The sequence below is a fragment of the Erigeron canadensis genome, chromosome 6 (genome assembly GCF_010389155.1).
Source record: "Erigeron canadensis isolate Cc75 chromosome 6, C_canadensis_v1, whole genome shotgun sequence".
Classification (NCBI taxonomy): Eukaryota; Viridiplantae; Streptophyta; class Magnoliopsida; order Asterales; family Asteraceae; genus Erigeron; species Erigeron canadensis.
Window position 1 is genome coordinate 37,323,661 of NC_057766.1, and position 24,426 is coordinate 37,348,086.

Here is a 24,426-nt window from a genome sequence, read left to right on the forward strand (position 1 = left end):
GATTTTGATTCTGAGATTTTTCAGTTTAATTACTGAACTCACCTTGATAACTTATTTCAAATTAATGTTGAAAAACATATATGGATCCACGGTTACTTTGATTCTAGCTAACTGTTCTAATCTTGGATGTCAATAAGTTATAATAGCTAGTGGTAATTAATACGTATATTAGCTTAGTATGTGCGCGCGTTTATTGTCAAACGCATATATATATGTTCTTTGATAAAAACATACACATGATAACTACACACCTACAAGGGTGATCCATTTAGGGATTTGGATCCCCTTTATAAATTTATATGTGGAATCAAACTCCATGTTTTTCGGTTAATTATCATATGTTAATGTGATGCATAGCGCTAAGACGCTCTTTATGTGGTTTTGAGCTTTTTGACTATCATTTTCAACTAGAGTCTAATTATATAAACCTTCTTATCAATTAGTTAATGATTCATGAACTTTGTTTTGAATTTCAGGGATGTTGCACTTCTTGTCCTGCTTTGACTTAGCTTAATTTTAATTAAGCTTAATTACCAATCTTCAATCAAAATGTGGGACTCATCAACATCTGATGGTAAATGGGGTCTTAGTTTATATGATATTGAGCAATTCTTCAGTTATGGTTATTATGGAGATTATGGTTATCAATATCATACGAATCACGACTATAATCAACAACATGCATATAACGCAAGTTGTTATCAAGAGGACCAGTATCCCGGTGTCAATAATGAGATACTAGTCTCTCTTCAAAATGGAATATCGGAACTCTCAATTGCAGATGAAAATCAATCATCACATGCAGCAGCAGAAGAGCACCAACAGGATCTGTATCTGGTAGAGCACCTGCAGGTACCAACAGATGCAGAACCGGATCACCCACAAGTATCTTCTCCAGTGGGGCAACTCGAAACGTTCACTACTAATCAAGATTGGAATTATGGTCCATCATCATTGAATTACCATTATGGTAAAGCTTGTTTTTCATTGTTGAAACCCTTTAAATTAAAAGTAGTAGTTTAGCTTACTTGCTACATATTCTCCATTAGCTGCAGGTAGCGAAGGGAATGAAAGAATAAAGATAGATAGACCAACTACTCCATGCTATATCCCGGAAAACCAATCATGTAATGGGAAAGAGACCTTTCTAGAGATTACAGATGCACTGGAGTTTAATGGAGAAGTAAGAAACAGACTACATAAAGTTAACCCCGTCAGTGTAAGTGCAAAGTTTATGTTGTTCAGTAATAGCCATTCGATTTTTAAATTCATTCCTTTTAAGATTATTGGTTTGTGGTTTCATGTGCATACCGCGACTATTTTGTTTGCAAGTTATATGAGTACTTAATGATTGTGGTATTGTCATCTATATGTTTCAGCTTATTAGCCCCAAAATCAATGGAGATATACCTTCGGTTGATGAAGTATCTTCTGATCATCAGAGGCTGCAAGATAGGTATAAACGCTTCTTCTGATCGTCTGCTTTTTATATGAATATGCATATATTTGCAAAACAAGAAACTTCCATATATTTAGACTTATTCTTGAACTGTGGTGTTATTAGATTGGATTTACATGGACTCGTTGAATCCAAAGTTGAAGGAGATGGTAACTGTCAGGTTAGTATTGTCCTCCAAATAGTACATCGCGTTATACTTGATTACAGCTTCAGCAGATTATAAAACAGAATTGGTTTGCTTACAATGTATAATAACGTCGATCTGAAACTTCAACTCTTTTTCTTCAGTTTAGAGCGTTATCAGAACAATTATATCACACACCAGAGGATCACAAGTTCGTAAGAGATAGGGTTGTAATGCAGGTACCTAAACATCCTAGAATATTACTGTGACACATGCCTATTCTTAAATAGTTGATCCGTTCTGTATTATTTTGTTCCTTGGGTATGAGTGCTGATATGCTATATCTTACATAAACATACAGCTTAAGATACATCAAAATATGTACGAGGAATACATCCCAATGCCGTACCCTGAGTACTTGAAGCGGATTTCTATGTAAGTTGCACCTTTTTGCCTTTCTACAATCACTTTTCTTATCTAGCGTCTTCTTTAATTATGTCATGTCAATATTTTGAGCAGGATAGGAGAGTGGGGAGATCATGTCACCTTGCAGGCAGCTGCAGATTCAGTATATATGTTCCCGTTTTTGCCAATGAATAATATACACAGTAGAAGATAGAGTTCATGACATTCAAAGCATTTACGCCTTTATGTTTTTGTGCAGTACGGTGTCAAAATCCTAGTGCTAACCTCTTTCAAAGATACTATTTTCATTGAGATTCTACCCAAGGTCCTGAAGTCTAAAAGAGGTAACCTTCAATTAATCACTGTGTGTTTAGACATTTCGAAGTCAAGTATATATTACGTATATAACCTAGTTATCACGTGCCCTATATCTAAGTTTACACTCTTACCAGATGAAAAGAAAGTCCTCAACTCATAATAGTTATTAATCGATCAGTTGATCATAACTATTAGGTCTTTAGGGCGACGTCTTCCAATGATTCACCTACTAAGTATGAACTATGTTATAGCTATTTTAAAATGCTATCTCATTTCAGATGATATACGTATATGCATAGATTTTCTAGTGCTTATATGCTACTACCTTATATACATGTATAACCACGTTAATCGTGTGTGATTATTTCCATTCTTTTACTATAATCAACTTGAATAACTACCAAACTGGCCATTTTTCACTATTATGCAGTCATTATGTTGAGTTATTGGGCTGAAGTACACTACAACTCAATGTATCCTAAAGGAGGTATGCATACTCAGCTATTATTCTAGCCTTATGTCAAAAAAAGTGGTACTGCAATTAATTGTCTATGATCGTGGCGCTTAAAGTTATTCTAATTAAAGGATTTAGCGTGTTGAGATTCTATTTAGCGTTGACATAAGAATATGGAAACAAATTTATCGCAACATAGAAGAAAAACTACCAAAAGTTCGATGGCTATATATAAGAATAGTGAAATTAACAGGCTAGCTACTTAAATGACCAGCATCTGTAAGTTGTAATTGCATCTGAGATGCCAGTGAATTGTGATAGATATTGCATCAAGAGATCACTTGTTGCTTCTATTTTTCTAAGCTCTATATATTAAATTATTAATAAAGAAAGTTTGAGAAGGTGATAGATCAAATAAATTTTAGTATATTAAGCTGTACACAATAATTAACCTCATAGATCTAATGATACTTTTAAACTTTGACTTCCACAGAAATGCCTTCATCCAAAAATGAGAAGAAAAAGGAGAGCAAGAAAAAGTGGTGGAAATTTAGCATGCCCCAGTCGTGCCTGTACTGAAAAGATGTATGTGCGACTCATGTTGTTTGATCTCTATATTTCAAGACTATCCGCTCTTTAATCTACAACGGATAAAGCTGTGCTTTTCTTAGATTTATCTGTAACAATGATGATGGTTTGATCTCCAATGGCATGCTTATGACATTCTAGACCAATTAATTAATTCAGGGTTTCTTATTCAACATTTATTTTGTTGCACGATTTTGAAATATCCTAATTGAATTACGCGAGTGCAATATTTACTGTGAAAATCTAAACATGAGCAATGTTTAAAGTGTTTGCAAAAAAGAAAAACAGTTAATACATATTAATATCTCCGCAAAGTGCACGTGTCACTCCCCCATAGCAGACCGTATCACTGCTAACTCTGCTTCCGAATCAGACAGAGGTTCTCTTAGTTAAGCTCTATTCCTATTTTCCTAGTCTATTTTTCTCTCGTATGCGAAAGTAAACCCTTAGAGAAACTGAGATTGCACATGCAAATATCTGGATTTTGGACAACAGTTAGATGTTCTCACCTGCATTCTTCAGGCTGCTAGTGACTCAAGTTGTAACATTTAAGAAAACCATATATGAAAATCAAATGATATTCAATGTGCCAAACACTTAGATCGGGTGCAAGGGTGGACGTCTAATTGAATGTAGTGAAAAAAACTTTCACCAAATAAGCAACTTACTTCAGATTTTGCTTTCAAGACACCACTATATGATCATCATAGGTTGTCATTAAGGTCGGAGGACGTTGACAACGATGATATGGAGGATGCTCCCATGGTCGACTGACATTACCAAGTGGTAAGTACCTCAGAGACAAATTTCAACATTAAATCTCTAGTATACAGAACCAAAGATGACAGAAAGCATCCTTCCTTCTCAATGCCCGAGCATCCATCCAATGCATTCTTTTAAATCTTGTACCCATGGAGTGTAACTGAACGCCAACCCATCATTGATAAGTACTAATATATATTCCAAATGTTTGCTTATAATGCACAAATGACGGTTATAACAAACTTCTAGCAAGTGGGTGCACCAGGAATACATTCAGAAAGCATTTTTGTTCCTTGTTTGAGTTTATACTCGAACATAAAGAAAAGTAAATATGCACTCTCACTGGAAATTTATTACAGTGACCAGCTGTAATAAACAGATATATTTTTCTGGAAGCTTAAAAGGATTAAATGTATATACCCGTACCAGGTTTAGAACCTGCACTATGCATTGCAATATAGAGCAACTGTTGACGTAATATTAACTTACTAGCGTTATTTGATCAATTATTAAGGAAGATATATCTAAGTTAACCATTGAGAATGATAAAACTATACTGCAATCGTTTCATATATAACAATGAACACAACTGAACTTTGACTATTCTGTATAAACAAGTATCAATGACATCAAATAAAAAACCGGAAAACACAACAACAGATTCAATTCGGAGTAATAAAATAAGAACACAGAGCGGTAAAATCATCAAAACTTTCAACTATCTGCTCGATGATTAGCATCCGAATAAATTGGCATTTGCATCAGTGATTAGTCTTCCAACTGCTGTTACCATCTTTAGTGTATGGCTTTGTAGAAAACTGCAAATCAAATGTCGGATCCTTCATATTTAGTCTCCATTGCAATCATCTTCAAGATATCAGTTTATCTAAAAACCAGTTATAAAACTTCTCGTAATTTGATCATAAAATGAACACATGCACAAAATATCAAGATATTGATTCACATAACTCACCCAAAAAAAGCATACAAACTCCAAAGCCATAACATTGTCATGGAATTGAGATGGTGTCAAGCACAAGGATTCAGCAAATAATAGATTGTTGGTGAGAAACCTTGATCAGTATCAGCAATCGTCTCAAGTAAAACTTGAACCCACAATCTTTTTGTTGATGAGTTACACCCAATACCGCTAGGCCAAAATCCCTTTGGTGGAAATTTAAAAAATATGAATGCTCCATTTGATCACTAAGGTACATTTTAGTAAGAGTGAAACCTTAAGCCCAGAATATGTAGCTTTTACATAGTTTGTCCAATTCAGCCTACATATCTGGAAACAGCAAAGTAGATCATATTTTAATCAATTTCGTTGTGACTTATTGATCTAGAAAATTTGGTAAGTAGCTAAAAAGCAGCATATTAAAAGCTGTTAAAGCAAGGGAATGACTTCAAAAGTTCAAATGAGTCTACTAGTATGCAAATCAAGTTCCTCACAGACTGCCATACAGCCAGCATAATATGTTTGGTACTTCCCAGTTTTTCACTTTTTCTAGACCTTCATCTTGTTCTGCATCAAAAAATCAAAGAGTAATATGATTGATCACCATAATGATAAACTCATCCTGAAAGCCAAGTATAAATGGTCAACGTATTAACTGTTCCAGTTGCAATTTATCTGCTAAACCATAGATGGTTGTAGATAGAGGTTGCATATCATAGGGTTACACGGGTTGGCTAGTGGGCCAGAACCGGTTAAATCTGGTAAATTTAGCGTTAGCCAAAATGGACTAGGGCAGGACTGACACAACCACCCTTTTTTACCCTTTTATTGGGATTATAAATACTTGATGTGTTATGTATGGGAAAAGGTTCATGTAACAACCATTTGAAATGGAAAGAACCATGAGAACCTTTAAATTATAACTTGATGTTCATATGTGAATGGTATAAGTGAACAAATTCGTTCACATATGAACGGATCAAGTTATACTTAATATTACCTATGTTCATATATGAATAGTTCTCACATGAAGCTTACCCGTTATGTATGAATACCAAAACCTGATCATTATAATCAAACTTTTTTAACATAAAGCATTTAGGAGGTCTTGTGCTGGTAGATTTTCTTCGGGTAGCTTTCAACGAGTTTGATCTGTTCCCTTTTCAGGTAAAATATTTAGCTTAACCCATACATTTGTTTCCTTCGAACAAGTTTGATCGGTTAAAATACAAACCAAATTGGCCCATTTGAAGGTTAAAATACCCCCTCTACTTGGATAGAACTATAGAAGAATAGCTTACCTCTCATAATTTGTCTTTAGAGGCCAGAAATACCAAGGTTGTAAATAACGGTCGGCGGTCACTCGGCGGCCAACCACCTTTAAGGATAAATCTCATTTCGCGGAGATATATCGGCGTTATAACGGAGACTATAAATTACAAAGGAATTTCTTTTTTAAAGGATATATATTAACAATATCTCTACAAAATAATTCAATAGACCATAAAAAACTAAAAAGTATAACATATAATACCTATACTTATTTTTATATGATTTTTTTATTTTTTTAAAATTTACAATAATAAGTACCTACCCAAAAATGTTGATGGTTTTATGTAAACCAAGTTATCGTTCTATTTCATAAGTTATTGGTATTGGTTTCAAAACCAAAATTAGCCTAATAAACACAAAATCATTAAGTTAAATATATGTATCTATCTATTATCCATGACCTCAGCCTTGTTAAGTTCGTTATTTGACTCTTTTTAAATGCAACCTTTAAATCTACCCTACAAGACACATAACGTAATGGCAGACCACCTTTAAGCATTATAACACCTTTATAACGGTCTTTAAAACCTTTATTTACAACACTGAAAAATACCAGAGTTGTCCAAAACATCTATTCTGCTCCTGGAGTAAGTTGACTTAGTTACCAACCCTTGAAATATTTAGCATCGTAAGTTGGCCCACCTACTATCTACCTAAGTACCGTCGATTCGGGTTATGAGTTATCTTCAATGGCTCAAAGAGGCAGAGTTGAAAACTTGATTAAGAGGACACGATCGGATTGGTCCAACATCACCCAAAGTGTATTTTTAATGCAAACCAAAACCAGAACTGGACAGGTATACACAGCTTTTAAATCAATCCAATAGAACAGTTTCGCTATGTTGTGTTCTCCGGTTCCAGGCCACATAAACCCAAAGATTCTCCCAATCCTTCTTGCAACCTGTATCCTCATTTGTACATAAATCCCTTATTCCCTACATTGCCTTTCAGCTAATTTAACCTCTAACCCCCCCCCCCCCCCCAACCCCCACCCACCCACCCAAATCGATTCTCACAACTGCCATGAAGGCTGTGATAGGTTATGCAACTTTGGTAAGTCCAGAGTGCCATGTGGCAGCTTCTTGTGCTTCCAAATATGATACTTTAGTATGTACGTATGTGTGTGCATAACAAAATTGATGATTTCCAACCATAACTTAGTTTTTTGGGCGGGCATTAGACAAAACAAAATGTACACACCCTATCAACATCAACTCTTGAAATCGCACAATAAGTCTGTCTAGAGATAGATACTACTGTATACCTAAATACTCACCTAATAACTGGCTTGGTGTTTGTTCAACTATTTTTCTCGTGTATATACATTTTCTAGTGATTGTAAGCTGAAATGTTGATTTTGATAGTAGGTGACAAGCTCTAATATAATATGAATACAGAATACCTAACACCAGATTTCTTGTCAAGAATTTATAGGAATTATTCATCAAACAAATATGGGAATATTTATATTAAGGATTAAAGACAAACGACCTTACAATATATGTGCTTCTTTTGGTATTTTTAAGCTGTAACGCTATGAAGACTCTCGGCAAGGGAAGCATACATGGTATCATCAGGTTTAATACCTGCACTTTTCATCTCATCATACAACTTAAATGCCTCTTCTGACCTTCCTTCTTTTGACAAGCCAAAAATCATAGCAGTATAAGTTATCACATTTCGGACAAAACCTCTTTGAGGAATCTCATTGAACAGCTTCATCGCATCATCTAGTCTACCAGCAATACATTCCCCATGTATTAAACAAGTGAATGTGTAAACATCAGGCATCACCCCTTTCCCTTCCATTTCCTTTTTTATCCTGTAAGCTTCTTTCAACAACCCTTTTTTGCAATAGCCGTCAATAAAAGCGTTGTATGTCACAACATTCGGTTTCACTCCCTTGCTCTCCATCTCTCTAAAAGCCCGTCTAGCTTCTACAAATTCCCCTTGCTTACAAAATATATCAATCAATGTAGTATAAGTAAGCCTATTTAAAGCCACACCTTTCTCTACCATTGTAAACAACAAAGTCTTAGCTTCCTCAAGTCGGTTCGCTTTACTCAAACCACTAGCAATAATATTATACGAAATGACACTAGGCTCAAAACCTTTCGTCTCCATCAAACTCTGCAACTTAATAGCGTCATCAACATTTCCTTTTCTACAATAACCGTCCATCAACGTGTTCACTATATAATCATTCACATCAACGTCTTTACTTTGCATTTCAAGCAACAAAACTTCTGCAGCTTTCATCTCCCCTGCTTTGCATACACCGTTAATCAACACTCCATAAGTATGAACACTTGGGACAAGCCCTCTATCAGTCAACTCGTCAAACAACTCGAATGCCCTTTTCATCTTTCCTACCTTAATATTACAACTAATTAACGAAGTATACACATAAACATCAGCCACTATATCTTTCTCAAGCATTTCACGGAACGCTCTCTCTGCTTCCTCAACCTTACCCAACAACGAATAAAACTCAATTAAAAGCGTATAAGTTGCTACCGTAAAACAAACTCCCTCCCTCTTCATCAAATCAAAAGTCATCTCTACTTCCCCAAACTCCGATTTCATTAGATAAGAATCAATCAAACTATTATAAGTATTTGCATTCGGTTTAACCCCTATACTACTCATTTCATCAATCAATTCCCTAGCTTTACTATTCTCCCCAACCTTACACAATGCAGAAACCGCCATAGTCAACGAATAAACCGTTATCCTAACTCCCGAATCAACCATATTACGAAAGAAATCCGATAAAAGCTCAAACTTTTCACATCTTTTAGCTGCAAGTAAAAACACCATACAAGACCTATCATCAATCTTACAAAACCCATTATTTTTCATATACTCAAACACTTCCAAACTCTCATCAAACCTCTTGTTTTCGGCGTAAACACGAAACAGAGTATCAAACAACTTCCCATAAACAACTTTACCATATCCAAGAAACCCATTTCCATAATTCTCATCAACAAAAGATGTAATCTTTTTAACAGGGTATTCAATATTACTATTTATAGCCAATTGATTCAATATTTCTTTAGCTAATGCAAAATCTTTACATTTATACAGACGACAAGAAAGTGATATATATGGGTCAATGAGAGTAAAATTATTGTTGGTTTGAATGGAATTGAAGAAATGTAAACATAATTCAGGTGGGTTTTGTGTGTTTGATAAAACAAGATTTATGATTTTAGGGCTTAAAGGAAATTGAGTGTGATTGAAAGATTGAGACTTTAGGGTTTTAGAGATGAGATTGGCTGTTATTTGATCTGGGTTTGGTGGATTTAGGGTTTTAGAGATGGATTTTTTGAAAGCTGCTGATAAAAGGGGTTTGCTTGCCATGATTTAGGGTTTAGCAGACATGAATAGAGAGATGCATACTTGCGTCCCATGAAGCATTAACGGTGGGTTGAGCTGGGTCGGGTCGGATTAATATCGATTTTAAGAAAATGTGATAGTCCAGTAACAACGTAGAGACTGTAAAGTTTTATTATCTTAAGAAATTTAGATAAATTAATCAAATGTATATAATGAACTAACAAACATGGTACCGGTGTGTTGTGCCGGATACCATAGACGATGGTGGTCAAGGTATTGGTGATGATGGACGACGACAGTGGTTATTGACGGAAATAAATGTGGTGTGTGTTGTTTTGGCAGAGAGAATGGAGATATTTATGTTTTGTTTTAAGGGAATGGTTAGTTGATAATTTTTTATGTCCTAAAAATTCTAAACTTTCAACACCATCCCTATAAATTTTATATAATGAACTAATAAACAGGTTTTAATTGGTGGATATTTTTTAACCAATAAATAACATAATGATTAAATAATGTTAATATGTGTTAAGTTAATATAGTTATTTTTTTAAATTAAGTACGGAACAAACAATATGGATTAACTTAATGGGTTAAGTACTTTTTCTTATTACTTCTTCCGTCTTTTAAAAAAAGTTTATTTTGATTTTTAAAATCTTTCTTTTACAACTACAGATGATTTAAATTGAGACTAGTTTTTAGACATACAGGTATACAACTACAATTCTTGCCAAACCGATATATAGCTACCATCAACTTTTTGCCTCTTTCTTGAATTTATATTTTGAAGAAAAGAAAGAGAAATAAATGATTAGATAAGAAAAAAAAAACAGAATAAAATAAAAAGGGGTTTCAACTTTTTTTTTTTTTCTTCTCAAATCACTTCAAAAATGACGCGATTGATTTTCAACTAAATTAATTAAAATCTATCTACTATTTTTCATTTTATTTCTTAAATAAAAAACTCAAAAACACAAATAATTATAACATTTTTTATTTTTATTTTATAAATAAACTCAATTACATATGAAATATTATGTATGTGAGCAATTAAGAAACTTAGTAGTGATATAACCTCAAATTCAGCCTTTTATTCAAGATTTATAATCACATATATGTAGTTAATATTGGTGTTAGAGAATCCATTTTCAAAGTGGATCCCTCCATTTTTGTTATTATTAATTTGTTTTACGAGTTTGAATGATATCGATCCTATTACATTCTCACTTACTTTACAAGTAAACTGACTTCAAGGCAATTCGTCTTACGAGCTCTTGACATCAATTCATCTTACGAGCTCGAAGTTATAACGGGTGAACCTTGATGGCCACTAAGGGACTTGTACCAATGATGAAACTTATACCGATTCTCTAACTATTGTTATTTTCTTCATTGTTTAATTATTACTTTGCTTATTTCCCTTCAAATTGTCTTTTAATCAATAAAATATATCATGCTTCCCCTTATATCTATACTATATTATAAAACAAATTTGATTTTGATTTTCAACATTGAATTTAAATTTTCACTATTGATTTTAAGTTTCAACAATGTATATATTCTAAGGTATAATGTACCATACATCATAGCACATTGAGAGGCGGTACTAGAAAAAAATTTCAAAGGGGGCAAACTTAGAAAACTTATGAACAATAAATCTAAAAGAGGGCAAAATGTTAAAAACCTATAAAAAATTTTTTTTAAATTTTATGAAAAATTAAAAAATACATGACAAAATTTAAATTTGGAGGGGGACATTGGACCCCCTTGCCCCCCCTTTAGTACCGCCCGACATTACATCAATAACTTCCACTACTTACCGGCGTCACTGCCGCCACCGCCCGTCTCCGCCACCACCGCCGCCGTCATTACATCTCCACTGCACCACCGCCGCAACGCGCGGATACCTTTTTCTTGTACTAAGTAATTACGAGTAGTATTCTTGTTTTCATTTAAGGTATACCTACTTTAAAGTGTATGAAAACTTCCATTCGTAACATTTGCATCAAGTGTGTGACTGTATGTTGCATTTTCGATCTATTTGTAAAAGTAAATTGGGTTAATATATTTCAAAATTGGTGATATATAATTAAATGTGCATGTCACCGATTTATCTAAGTATGTAACTTGCTGGTGATATGCATTAACTAACTATATATAGCGCAAGTCGCAAGACAAGCTTGACAGTTTAATGTCATGTTATATATAAAACATAAGCCAGTTTTTCATAAATCAGATTGATCGACAAGAACTATTGCATGGCGCATGTTCTTAATTTATAAATTACTAGATGTTGACCCGTGTTAACACACGGGTTTCATAAGATTTTTTACTTTGGAAGTTTTGTATATATATTATTTTTTACTTTGGAAGTTTTGTATATATATATATATGTAGATGTAGATGACCTATGAATTATTTCAATATTTGCAAAGTTTCAGTGGGAGGTTTTTCAATATTGAGTCAAATAAGAAACCCAAACAATGGGCGGTGTTCTTTTACTATTTTTGCAAACCAATATATCCTGTTAGAGCTAGTGAGCTACTATTCTAACTCAATATAAGAAACTCAAACACTTACTGACCGGTAAACACTACTTCTTGCCACTGTTTATTTGTTTTGTTTGTAACCCAAAAATAAAGAAATCATTTGTTTTTATTCTACCATAAGGTAACAAACCAATAGATCTAAATATCAATATAATCTGAACATTCCAGGCTAGTTTATGCGGACCTTGTACAGCTCTCATTGTAGCAACAAATATTTGCACTCAAAATTATTACAGATAAATTTCGAATATAAATTATGGTTTCATACACTTTTCTTTGTTCATCTGTCAATAATCTGAATAGGCGGCCATGTTCTTTTTTCAAAGCTTTCCTTTCATAATTGAGCTCGTCATGAACATATTGCTTGATTCACTTGCTCATTGTAATTTGGATCTGGCATGTTTGATATCTTTATCATCTGCTTGTAGTATTATACTATTATTCCTAAAATCACAAACGGATATATAAATTATAGTTGAAATGGTTAACAATAAATGAGTCATATTTGAATTTATGTTATGTCAAAAAGTAACCAAGTCAGATTAATGACTATGGTGTGTTTGAACTTTAAAGTATAAAAGATTTAAATTATAAGTGTCTTTTGTCAAAAACATATTAGTGTGTCTGGTTGGTGTAGCTCATTGCTTCTTATGTGGGAGATGTCATCGGATAACGTCACACGTTTGTGCACACAGCCCACACATGTCCCGGACGTGATATAGATTCTAGACAAAAATAACATAATAATTAGAGATCTACAAAAGCACTCGTCGCCCAAGTATTGGCCTGTTTGGTAGCTTTGATGTACTCGATGTCATCGTCCAGAAATCTAATTAAGGGCAATGCAACCCTCCTTAAAGTAAATAAATCTAAACCAATATTTGAGATAAATATAAACTCACCCCTTAATTTCAGAGTTATCCATAACACACTTCACAATTGGAAGTTCTACACAACAAACAAACATGTTACACTAATGGGATTAAAAAATAATACAATACAACTAACATAGATGGAAGTATCAATTGATATTGATGTATATAAAATGTCAATTTATTTTTTCGGGAAAAGAATAAAATAAATAGATGAATTTGCTTTTTATATTGTTTTTTATATAGATAATGAGATAAAAAGATTATTAAATGTTGCAATTGATCATACCATATTCAGTTTAAAGCCTTTCGTGATGAAAAGTCCTAGCTTATTTTCCAATTTATGGTCGTTGATTCTCTCCATGATCCATTGACGGTGACATCTCATATAGCTTCTCTTCAGTATTATTTTTTAAATGTCAATTATTATGTTAGTGTTGCGAGAAAAAAATAAGAGTGATGAAGATGGGGCAGCTATATCTTTTTGATTAGGAGGGATTGGTATTTTAGTGTTTGTGACACAAAAGGATCTGATAATAAATAATGAAGGATGATTTTGTAAATAGAAGAAAAATGGGTAGATTGAATTTCAATAGATGAGTGTCACGTAGTGAATTGAAAAAAAGGGTAGATTCCTTTAATAGAAAGAGAGATATGGCAGGCCGGAACATCATGTATCTTTCAAAAATGTTTGCTTCAATTCCAATCGTCCTCCCAGCCTCTACGTACTCTATATATCTATCCATTGTATGTAAAGAAAAACAGTAGTGGTACTCGTAATTTTTATTGTAAGTTGTAAAATAACTCTAATATAATTCAATTCATCTATCGTTTAAAGAAAAGTTTTTACTACTACATATATATACTGTACGTGCAATTAATAGTACTGATCGTATCTTATTTTCTGCCGGCCATCAATTAAGCCCACTCAATGTCATATTGAGTGTTTGATATAGAAAAAGTAAAAATAATGTACGTTGTCCCCTTAAAGAATCACATTGATGTATTATTATAAGTTAATTATTTTCATCTTTAAAATATATATGACATTTTTAGATCGAAATAAAGAAACCGTAGATAGGGGTTTAGTACGTATTTATTATTTAATCCCTACACGTACCCAAATAATATTGACACACGTTGTTTGTTATGTTGTTTTTAGTTCATCAAGCTAGGAAGTATATATATTCTACATCTCCTAACTAGCTGCTAATCAATCAAATATATCTAGCTTATTAGTTATTAGAGCTAGCTAGCTCTATGACTCTAATCTATGATGCACGGGGACGCCTGATTGGTAGGAGTACCCGTCCCGGGAACGTTTGGGGGACGGGGACGGCTAGGATTCGCCCTGGGGACGTTTCGGATTTGGGGAACGGCGCGAGAAGGGTGTTGGGGATGTTTCGGGGAATTGGGGGACGTTTCCTAGCTCATTTAGGATTTAAAGTTTGTATTCTAACCGGCTCATGTACAACCTAAACCCCAAACCGACTTATTATGGCGTATCTGCGTATATTATATACATGATTACATATACTGTCGAACAAGGAACAGGCAAACAATAACATGTAGTATGTTTTGAATTTACACTTTACACCAATATCTATCTATTTTGAGTTTTTTTTTTTAATATATTTTTTATTTTATATTATTTATATTGCCGTATCCTTATCGTCACCGTATCTTGATTTTTTTATTTTTGTCGTTTCCCGTACTCGTATCGTCCCCGTACCCCTTCGCCGTATCCGTCTCGGTGCAACCTAGCCTCTAATAAACATGTGTACAAGTATAGAGGAGTTATAATTAATGTACGTCTTAGAAAATGGATGGAAGGCCTATAGCTAGCTAGTAGCCGTTGACCGACATTAATCGTCCAATCGTTATGCACCATCGATCACTCTCATTTAGAAGATCGACCGACCTGATGATGATCAACTAATAGTCGTAATGCTAGCTTAATTAATTTGGTGTTCGTAAATTAACGTGAAGGACATATATATTAATTCGAAAACTAAGTTTGTGCTATAGTACTCGGCCTTTAACCGGCCAGATACGTTTGTAGGATGTTATAAATATATGCATACTATACCTTATCGATCTGAAAGTGTCATTGAAAAGTGTCAATGGCTAGCTAGTAGTTCTAGACTATGTATATGGCCGGTATATACCTTGAGGCTAATCAATATATTAAAAGAGTTTAATTGGATCCTGAACTTGATGTGGATCATCAAAATTAGATTTGTAACCTTATTGTGATAGGGTAAAGTTATTTTGAGAATTTTTTTTTTTACGAGAACTTTTGAGAACTTTCAGAGGCGGCTCAACTAAATAGGGGGCCTGAAGCGAATTTTTATTACGAGACCTTTCATATTAATAAAATTGTTAAAAAGAAGAGTAATGTAGGGAATCTTAGCCCCGATACCACAATTGAATTATATAATTGATTTTATGATTCCAGTAACATGTTTTCAACTTAGTACAATTGATTTATTCACACAATATATACATGTAGTGAATATGGTCACATATCATGTAGCACATAAACTTTTATATTTCTTATTTTCCTAAACTATTTAAATTCTTGTTTGTGTCGGATTCTATGTATAATTATTAAAATATGCGGCTTTTAAAATTTTGGGGCCTAAAACCCTTGCTTCATTTGCCATACCCTTGAGCCACTACTGAGAACTTTTCAAATCAAGCGTAACCGATGATTGTTCTTTACATGAAAATTGTTTTTTGATTGTTTTCTGAATAACTTATGTGTAATTTTGAAGTTTATAATTGTGTGGAGCATGGATTATCATCCGTTATACAATTATGTGGAGATTTTAGATTCTTAATCACATGTGCACGAATATTGCTATCATCACATGTATGCAAGTCGATCATATATAATCATAGCAATATTCATGCACATGTGATCAAGAATCCAAATCTCCACATAATTGTATAACGGATGATAATCCATGCCTCCATACAATTATAAACTTCAAAATTACACATAAGTTATTCAGAAAATAATCAAAAAATAATTTTCATGTAAAAAATAATCATCGGTTGGCCTTGATTTAAAAAGTTTTCAAAGGTTCTAAAAAAAAAGATTCTCAAAATAACTTTTCACTATTGATATATATATAGTACAGTAAATAAATATAGTCTCTTATGCAATCACTTCATGACATTACAATTAAAAGGTAACTTCATCGATCGATCAGTATGTACCTATATATCACAGATTGTTTAACTTGTAAATTAAAGAGATACCAGATAAAAATAGTTAATTAAATAACTTACTAACTTATACATCCACCGGATTAATTTCCATCAAAATTTTAAGCAAAGAAAGAAAACAAGAATTACTACAACTACTACGTACCCTTATAAGAAAGATAACATCAATGATATCATAACAATGAGTATACTCATGTTAGCTATCTAAAGTCTGCTATTTTTACCTTCCAAAAAAATCGATATATACTAATAAATAAATAATTAAAAAATAACTCGAATGTATATACTAATAATTAATTATATATATAGTTGACCAGAAAATTTGTTTCAATAGTATATATGATTCATAAGAATCTTAGGTCGCGTTTGGTTTACAGAATCTGATGGAATTTGATAAAATTGGAATTGAATTTCATTCCTTAATGCGTTTGGTTGTTCAAAGAAGAAGGAATCTCATTCCGTAGGAATGTAAACATTCCATCATTTGATGAAATCTCTATTCCTTGGAGATGGAGGAAGGAATTTCATTCTTTCAATCACTTGAATTTTCAAAAAATCAAAAACATTCCGTCAAATTTCATTCCTTTAAATTCCAATTCCTTTGAAGGATTCCATTCCTTCAAATTACAATTACTTTGAAAGATTCAATTCATTCCAAAAACATTCTATCAACCAAACTCGCTATTAGAAGTGTCGACTTTAGTATATCTCACTAGACTTTAATACTCACATCTATTTGAATGGGGTTGACAAATAATTAATTGACTGATATATAATACAAGTTAATAAAATCAGATACCTTACAAAAATCAACAAATATTAAAGCACCACCAAAGGCAAGTTAATCCTGTTTTTGATAATTCATACCCCTATATATAAAATGGTCACAGATCGAATCATGATCGATCTAATAATAGCTTTTAAAAGGTAAGATAAAAATATTGTCACAAACAAGTTCCATGATTTAATTCTGGGCACAACCCTAAAATTTACCAAGGATAAAAAACAAAAAGGCACTAATTTGTTCTGAAAAGTTATTGTTGAATGATTTTGGCCCAAAATATTAATCTAATGTAGGAAACCCTAAATGAATCCAAATTAAATCTGGAATCTAGCTAGTAATATGCTCAATGGTCAATAATATATATTGTTATTAATCATTTCATTCTTTTAATGATGAAATGATAGAACTCTAAATAATTGTGACAGTTAGGTCCTTATATATAGAGTTTTCTTTTAACTAAATATTAGGTTAAAAGTTAAGTCTTTATATATATATATATATATATAATGTAGAAAACAAGAGATAAACCCTAAAGCATAATTAACATAAGATACAAAAATTTAATTGAACACATTTCAAATTTAATAGTTGATGGGGGTATATATATATTTTTCCTTTTTTTTTTAATTTAGTTTGTGAATAGTAAAACAACATGGTGGGACAAATTCGAAATTCCAAATAGTTTATAGTCAATAAAATAAAACAAAAAGAAGGGAAATCTAAAGATAAATGTGCAAAAAATGTGATAATAATTACTTAACCTCGGAATATTAATAAATTAAGGTAGCGGAAGAAAGGTGTATTATTTTTCTTTCTCGTGCCAACATACAAGCATGGCTATGCAACGCCTTACTATATAGAATTTAGCTCTTTGTTTCTTAGCTATATGGCTACATTTCTTTCCAAATGTTATGTTGCCCGCCGGATCTTGCTCATGATCATCGGCACCACCACGGCTGTTGTTGTTTTTGTTTCTTCGAATAATGTTGCTTTCGGCCTCCACCTCCATTTCTATATTTATCAATTACCTTAACTTTTACTAAGAATGTTTTGTCTCTCCCCCTCTCTCTAGTGTTTAAACAGAGAGAAAAAGTGAAGGAAAAGGATAGATTTTTTATGGCAATGGTGGTCATAGGTTTTTATGGAGATAAATGTAAGAACTTATAATTTCTATCTCTTGTGGTGGGTGTGGGTAAAGGTGTGTTTGAATATGAGAATGTGTGAATGTGTACGATTGTTTACCCTTTTGTATTCCAAAGAGAAAGTTGTCGACACTTATAGAGTCCGTCCTATGATGAAATATATACTTGCCTTGTCCACTAACATATATATTCACAAAAGTGTTATTATATGACACAAGTTACCAACCCTTTTATTGGTAAAAACTAAAAAAGTACATCATACACACTACTTATACTAATTAACCCTTTTCTCTTTTAGTGCTCAATTCATAAAAATACAATCCAAGAACGTACATTTTTAGAAAACCTTCGATTTATATATATATAGGAGGACAATAAAATAAGAACAGTTTTAAAATAAGAACGGTGAGATTACCTTAAAATCATCATTTTGATGCATTAAAAGTCCATAAAACTGACATAGTGCATAACTAATTATCATTATTTAAGTGTTTAACAACACATTGATTCATCAAAATTGAAAAAATCATGTTTTTGTTGGATGCATCATTTTGATGAATATGCATCCAAGATGGATGCACAAAACAAAAAACATGATTATTTCGATTTTGACGGATGAATGTGTTGTTAAACACTTAAATAATGATAATTAGTTATGCAATATGTTAGTTTTGTAGACTTTTAATGCATCAAAATGATGTTTTTAAGGTGTTCTCACCGTTCTTATTTTAAAACTGTTCTCACCGGAGTGTTTATATATATATATATATAATGAACAAAAGTATCTCATTAACAATAAAATAACATTATTACCCAAGGTCTCAGGTTCGAACCTTCGGGTTCTCATCCCAAAGGTATTTTCTATGATGAGGGAGCCGGTTGGAGATCCAAAAAATCCCTGGTTAAAATTGTCTTCAACATATCTGAATTGAAACTTCCTTTGAAAAAAAAAAGGAAGTTAATTGGCATACAAAAAAGATATTAGAAAAGTGAAAATTGTGAAACACTAGCTACTTGATGTGCTAATTGGTTGAAATTAATTTAGTACTCGTATATAAAATATATAACTACTACTGAAGATGTTTTTTGAATTAGTTTGATTTAATTTGCTTGAAAAAAATTAAGTATAATAATAATGTATTTTAAGTAATTAATGCTAATTAATTTTTATAAATACTTTTTAAATCTTTATCTTAAAAAAATGATTAAACATCTTAAGATTTATGCCTACTAATCATCCTACTAATAGGGAAATGACGCTTGTCAACATTTTTTAATTACTAATAATCATATTTCTATCTAATCTGTTATTCCTAATTTGCCCTTACATTAGTTATGCCTAAGATTAATATCAGTATCATCAGGCTTTCATACATTTACACGGCATTTTGTTATATATATCACACTTCGATTGATTAGTGAATTAAAATATCATCATATCAGTGATTATAAAATTGAAAACCATATCTACTCTCAAACTATTCCATGTAACTTTCAGATTCATTATGTGTATGTATTGAAAGTTATTCCATAACAAACAAACACAAAGATAAAAATAATAACGATGGGCTTAGGTATATATGAAGTAACTTACAAACAAAATTCTAAATATAAAACATAACATGTCCAAGAAAAAATCATAGAAAAATTCGACTGAAGAAATAAACATCGCACTGAAATGTTATAATTTATTTGCCAAAAAAGATTGCTACTATCCTAGAAACATTGCACCATGACTTCACTTATGCTTACCTTTGCGATCATCATCATGAAAATAAGGTTGCATACATATATAAACGAATACGTTAAAAGTGCTCTACCAAGTATCACAATAATATATATATAAGCGCAAAATGTTGTAAACCATAATTACAATGCAAACTCACATCTTTGCTCAATGATTAAGATCGAAACTGTAGGTAGATGGAAAGGTATCATTTATGAAACTTGTTCCATCTTTACTGCTTGAGCTTATACCCTGTTAATCATTATAATCTTTATGAAAGGGGTGAATTATATACAAAACAAATTCTTATATTGTGGGATGCAAACTTATTACCTTATCAGCTCTTGTGCTTGGCAAAAATGAACTCCTTTGATCTTGTACTTTGTCTTTTTTCCATCACACACCTACAATACATAAGTTAAGCGGAAACTATATCAATGATACCATTAAAGATAATAAATAGGGGGATGCAATTGTACATTTTTCGTCTTCTGTTTTTTCTTTATAGTCTTCTCCATCGTTGATTCCTTTCTCTTCGATGGCGGACGACCTTTATCGCGTACTTTTGAGGGAGACAACAACTTTGCTGCTGGGTTTGGACCACATTGGACATCTTCACATATTGGTGATTTTTGGATGCATGCTAATATATATCTCTGAATATTATGTAATGCACATATCATGCATAATTAAGGAGTTGTATATATAGATGTACATGAATTTATATATCAATTAAAATAGTGGCCAGTCCCCATTTTTGATGCAAGACTTATTAGATATTAATCAAAAACGCAAATACGCTTCTATTTGATGCAAGACTTATTAGATATTAATTAATCAATTAAAAAAATATTTGAAAGTATAAACGAAAAACGCATTAGACATCCCCAATAAACAAAAGTCATGCAAAACAAAATGTGAATGGAGCATACCTATAACACACAAGGAATTGAACCATCTATCTGCAATAGAATGTGCAAAGATATATTTTTAGGGCTTTTTGATATTCAGTCTTCCCATCAAGATTCAATATTTTGGTATTATATTGGAATACGACTTTGTAAATATACTGGAATACGATCTGTAAATGATTAAATATTAATAATTATTTATAGTAGTTATCTCTAGAAGGGCAAATGAAGAATAACAAATTAGATGGAAATATGATTTTTGGTAAATTAAAAAATGTTGACAAGTGTCATTTCCCTATTAGTAGGATGATTAGTAGGCATAAATCTTAAGACGCATGTTTAATCATTTTTCTTATCTTAATTAACAAGGATCTGATTTGCTAACTAGTGGCATTAGTTACGGTGCATTTAATGAAGTCAAATTTTCTTTAAATATATATATAATCATGTATTTATGTTTTATATAAAAATAACAATTATCAAATTGAATTGATGAGCATTAAATGTAATTTCTGATAATTTAGGGAAAATTTGACTTCATTAAATGCACCGTATCGAGTTAGCAAATCCTAATTATATAATAGAAATGTTCTATTAGGGTTGGAAAAGGGTTGCATCGAGCTGAGCTCAGCTTGATCAATCTCGATCGGTTCATATATTATTTGAATCATGTACGAATGTGGTTAATTAATTAGTGACTTATTGAAATATATACGAGTACTTCACACCTCTTATCTTAATTTTCCAAGTTTAGTTAATAACACATAATTCCAAATTATACTAGAAAAAATAAATATGTTGTAGTACGTACGTGTAGGAACCTGGAAATACATAACATGCTATTCTATTCTTCTTTCATTGTCAGGATCTATCTAATAATTAACAACCAGTAATTGTGGAATTTAATTATCGGAGAATAATATTAATGAAAGGATTAAACTACAACGTATAGTATATACGGTGAGGATTTTCTGATTTCGCATACCAACTGAATGTTCGAAAAAAAAACTACAACATATATATATGTTTAATAAAAAAAAAAACCGCAAAAAAGCATCAACCTAAGGTCTAAGGAGTAATACAGCTTAGCTAATTAATTTAGTCAGTTACTGCATGCAAAGTAAAATTTAGATATTTTTTCATATTAACCAAGTGTGTTTAGTATGTTAGAATATGATCACGTAAAATGAACGTATGTTCGAAAAGTATTTAAGCCTACGGGGTTACACCTCAACGTGAATGTAACTATAATTAATTAATATATTAAATGTAATTTATTGATTAATTTGATCACGAAATAATTAATTTAAATAAGTTAAAGGATTAATTGTATTTAAATTAATTAGAAGAAGGATTAAATGTAAAATTAGGAAATTAGTGTTGGACCCTAATTCCGTAAAGGGGGCCGGTTTTGAGAAGCCTTTTAGGGCCTTGATTAACTTGATCACCAAGTCATTAAAACCCTAAATATATCTTTATATATAGAGGGCTTAATTCAAAGGGTTTTTATATCAATTCACATAAGAAAAACTTCTTTTCTCTCCATCTTATTTGGTTCGGCCAAACACCCTTTAATGGGTTTCGGTTTTGTGCCTTTTCCATTCGACCGAAACTACAAACAAATATATTTGTTTTGTTTCATTCGACAACTTACATGAATCATATTAATGCTTCTAGCATTAATTATAGTTTTGTTTGTTATTAAACAACAAAGGGTTACGGTTCATGGGTGCTCATTTAAAGGAAGATACACAACGGGTTTGTGAGTTCGTGATCAAGTACTAGCATACATACATTCCAACATTGTGTGTGCAATCGTAGAGAAGTTTAATTTAAACCTTATTATAAAGGTTTCTTGCTTTATTCTCTCCAATTTAAGGTACACATATTCTCTCTTGGTTAATTAATAAACTACATAGACTTTATATTCCGCTGCGTGCTTTGTGATTTAATTTGATAAAATGTTATATAACCCAACATAGTGTAGAAAGTAGCTAGAAAGTTCATTCTTTTATTTATTTTTTTTGTATATTGTCTCACACGCTAAAATTGAAAAGAAATGATATTTAGATCTGCAATTTCAGGTGGTGTACGTGGTATAGACGTATAGTACGTAAAAAATTAATCACTACTGTGGTCAAAAAAGTAAAAATATATATAGGATAGGATGTACGTGGCAATTAATTATAGCTAGGAATTGAAGTCTAGTTTGGGCCAGGACATAAAGCGGAACTTCTGTTTTCATTGACTATCACCTACATATATAGATCAAGAAAAGGCTAAATTGGAACAGTTAGAAACTTTATTTTTGTTCTTTTTAACAGCGGAATTTTATTGAGAAACTTAATTTGAGGAGATACATATATTGAACGAAACATTACATATATCGAAAAAACAATATTATTATTAGTCTGTTATATAAAGGTCAACAAAATGACAGTTGCTAATTGCGACGACTAGATATCGACCTACAAATAAAACGAAACAATCGGAAAGAAATATATATATATATATTATCGCTACTAGGACGGGATGCTTGTATTAAGTCGATGCAACGTTAAGACTTTTTATCGATTCGGGATTTGCAGTCTTCTAGCTGGATTCGGTTCAATATATATCTTCCGTAATTCAATGCAAATTTGCACAGCTGGGTTAATTGCTATTCGGTGCTGATCAATCATTTTGGAACCAACAAAATCTAAGTTCTCAAATATTACAAAATAATTATGAAAGTTCACACTTAATTTTACACACTTTTTTTGTTTGAAAAAATTTCTACACACTTTTAGTTCTATATATTTTTATACAGATAAAAGCGTGATAAAATTTTTAATTTGTTCACACTTTAGTGTGAACAAATGCAACATTATTTGTAGTGGACTTTTGACTAGCATAAGTAGTACACAATTTGCATTGTACTAACAACCTTATTGGTTTTTACATCAAACTCCACACCTGTAATAGAAATTCAACAACATAAGTTGAGGTACTTTTTCTTTTTCCTTTTATTCTTGCTTACTTTGATGAGTATATATGATAATGAAATATGTCTCAAAATTTAATCTCGCTTAAAACCGTCGATAAATCTTAAAGCTGACAATGGAGGGAATTAATTATAGTAGTTTCACGTGTATACATGCATGATGGATATTTTCCAATCCACTGGAATACAATCAATTGATGATGAAGCTTGTATAACTCTTGTTATTAGATTAAACCTGGTTGGCAATCGGTCCTTTAGTACGTAGCTAGCATCCACACGAAGATATATGTTTACCTTTTTAATTGGGACTAACTAGCTTGTTCCAAACAGTACGTACGTAGGATTAGCTAGCTAGGCACTATCGGAAGGATAGATAGGCCGGGGAGTCGAAAAGTGACAGTAAACTGTTGATCGAAATTAAGTACGTTGGCTTTCCTCCATATATACCACTTCTTATTATTCGATATGATAGATCTCCTCCAA

The 24,426-nt window shown here is 32.1% G+C and overlaps 3 protein-coding genes and 2 long non-coding RNA genes across 6 annotated transcripts; 1 reads left to right on the plus strand and 4 right to left on the minus strand.

Moving 5' to 3' along the window:
- Positions 1 to 549: 549 nt before the first annotated feature.
- Positions 550 to 3,339, plus strand: LOC122604815 (OVARIAN TUMOR DOMAIN-containing deubiquitinating enzyme 10-like). The gene is made up of 10 exons (XM_043777680.1): positions 550 to 970; positions 1,056 to 1,219; positions 1,380 to 1,456; positions 1,565 to 1,619; positions 1,748 to 1,822; positions 1,945 to 2,018; positions 2,103 to 2,151; positions 2,248 to 2,332; positions 2,737 to 2,793; positions 3,254 to 3,339. The coding sequence occupies exons 1-10, from the start codon at positions 550 to 552 to the stop codon at positions 3,337 to 3,339; spliced, it is 1,143 nt and encodes a 380-aa protein (XP_043633615.1).
- A 1,343-nt stretch (positions 3,340 to 4,682) lies between these two features.
- LOC122605784 lies at positions 4,683 to 6,587 on the minus strand. Of its 2 annotated transcripts, XR_006324718.1 has the most exons (3): positions 6,370 to 6,575; positions 5,084 to 5,635; positions 4,683 to 4,996 (listed from the first exon to the last, which is right to left on the minus strand). It is a non-coding gene; the product is annotated as an uncharacterized LOC122605784 (long non-coding RNA). The 2 variants fall into 2 exon arrangements; XR_006324717.1 differs by having other exon boundaries at positions 5,084 to 6,587.
- Positions 6,588 to 7,796: 1,209 nt separating this feature from the next.
- Positions 7,797 to 9,822, minus strand: LOC122605109 (pentatricopeptide repeat-containing protein At2g32630). The gene has a single exon (XM_043777989.1). The coding sequence runs from the start codon at positions 9,764 to 9,766 to the stop codon at positions 7,922 to 7,924; it is 1,845 nt and encodes a 614-aa protein (XP_043633924.1). The 5' UTR covers positions 9,767 to 9,822; the 3' UTR covers positions 7,797 to 7,921.
- Positions 9,823 to 12,430: 2,608 nt separating this feature from the next.
- LOC122602523 lies at positions 12,431 to 13,753 on the minus strand. The gene is made up of 3 exons (XR_006324295.1): positions 13,453 to 13,753; positions 13,194 to 13,239; positions 12,431 to 12,735 (listed from the first exon to the last, which is right to left on the minus strand). It is a non-coding gene; the product is annotated as an uncharacterized LOC122602523 (long non-coding RNA).
- Positions 13,754 to 17,924: 4,171 nt separating this feature from the next.
- LOC122606311 (small polypeptide DEVIL 10-like) lies at positions 17,925 to 18,434 on the minus strand. Its single transcript, XM_043779268.1, has one exon. It carries the CDS (start codon positions 18,188 to 18,190, stop codon positions 17,984 to 17,986), a length of 207 nt encoding a protein of 68 aa, XP_043635203.1. The 5' UTR covers positions 18,191 to 18,434; the 3' UTR covers positions 17,925 to 17,983.
- Between the last annotated feature and the right edge of the window lie 5,992 nt (positions 18,435 to 24,426).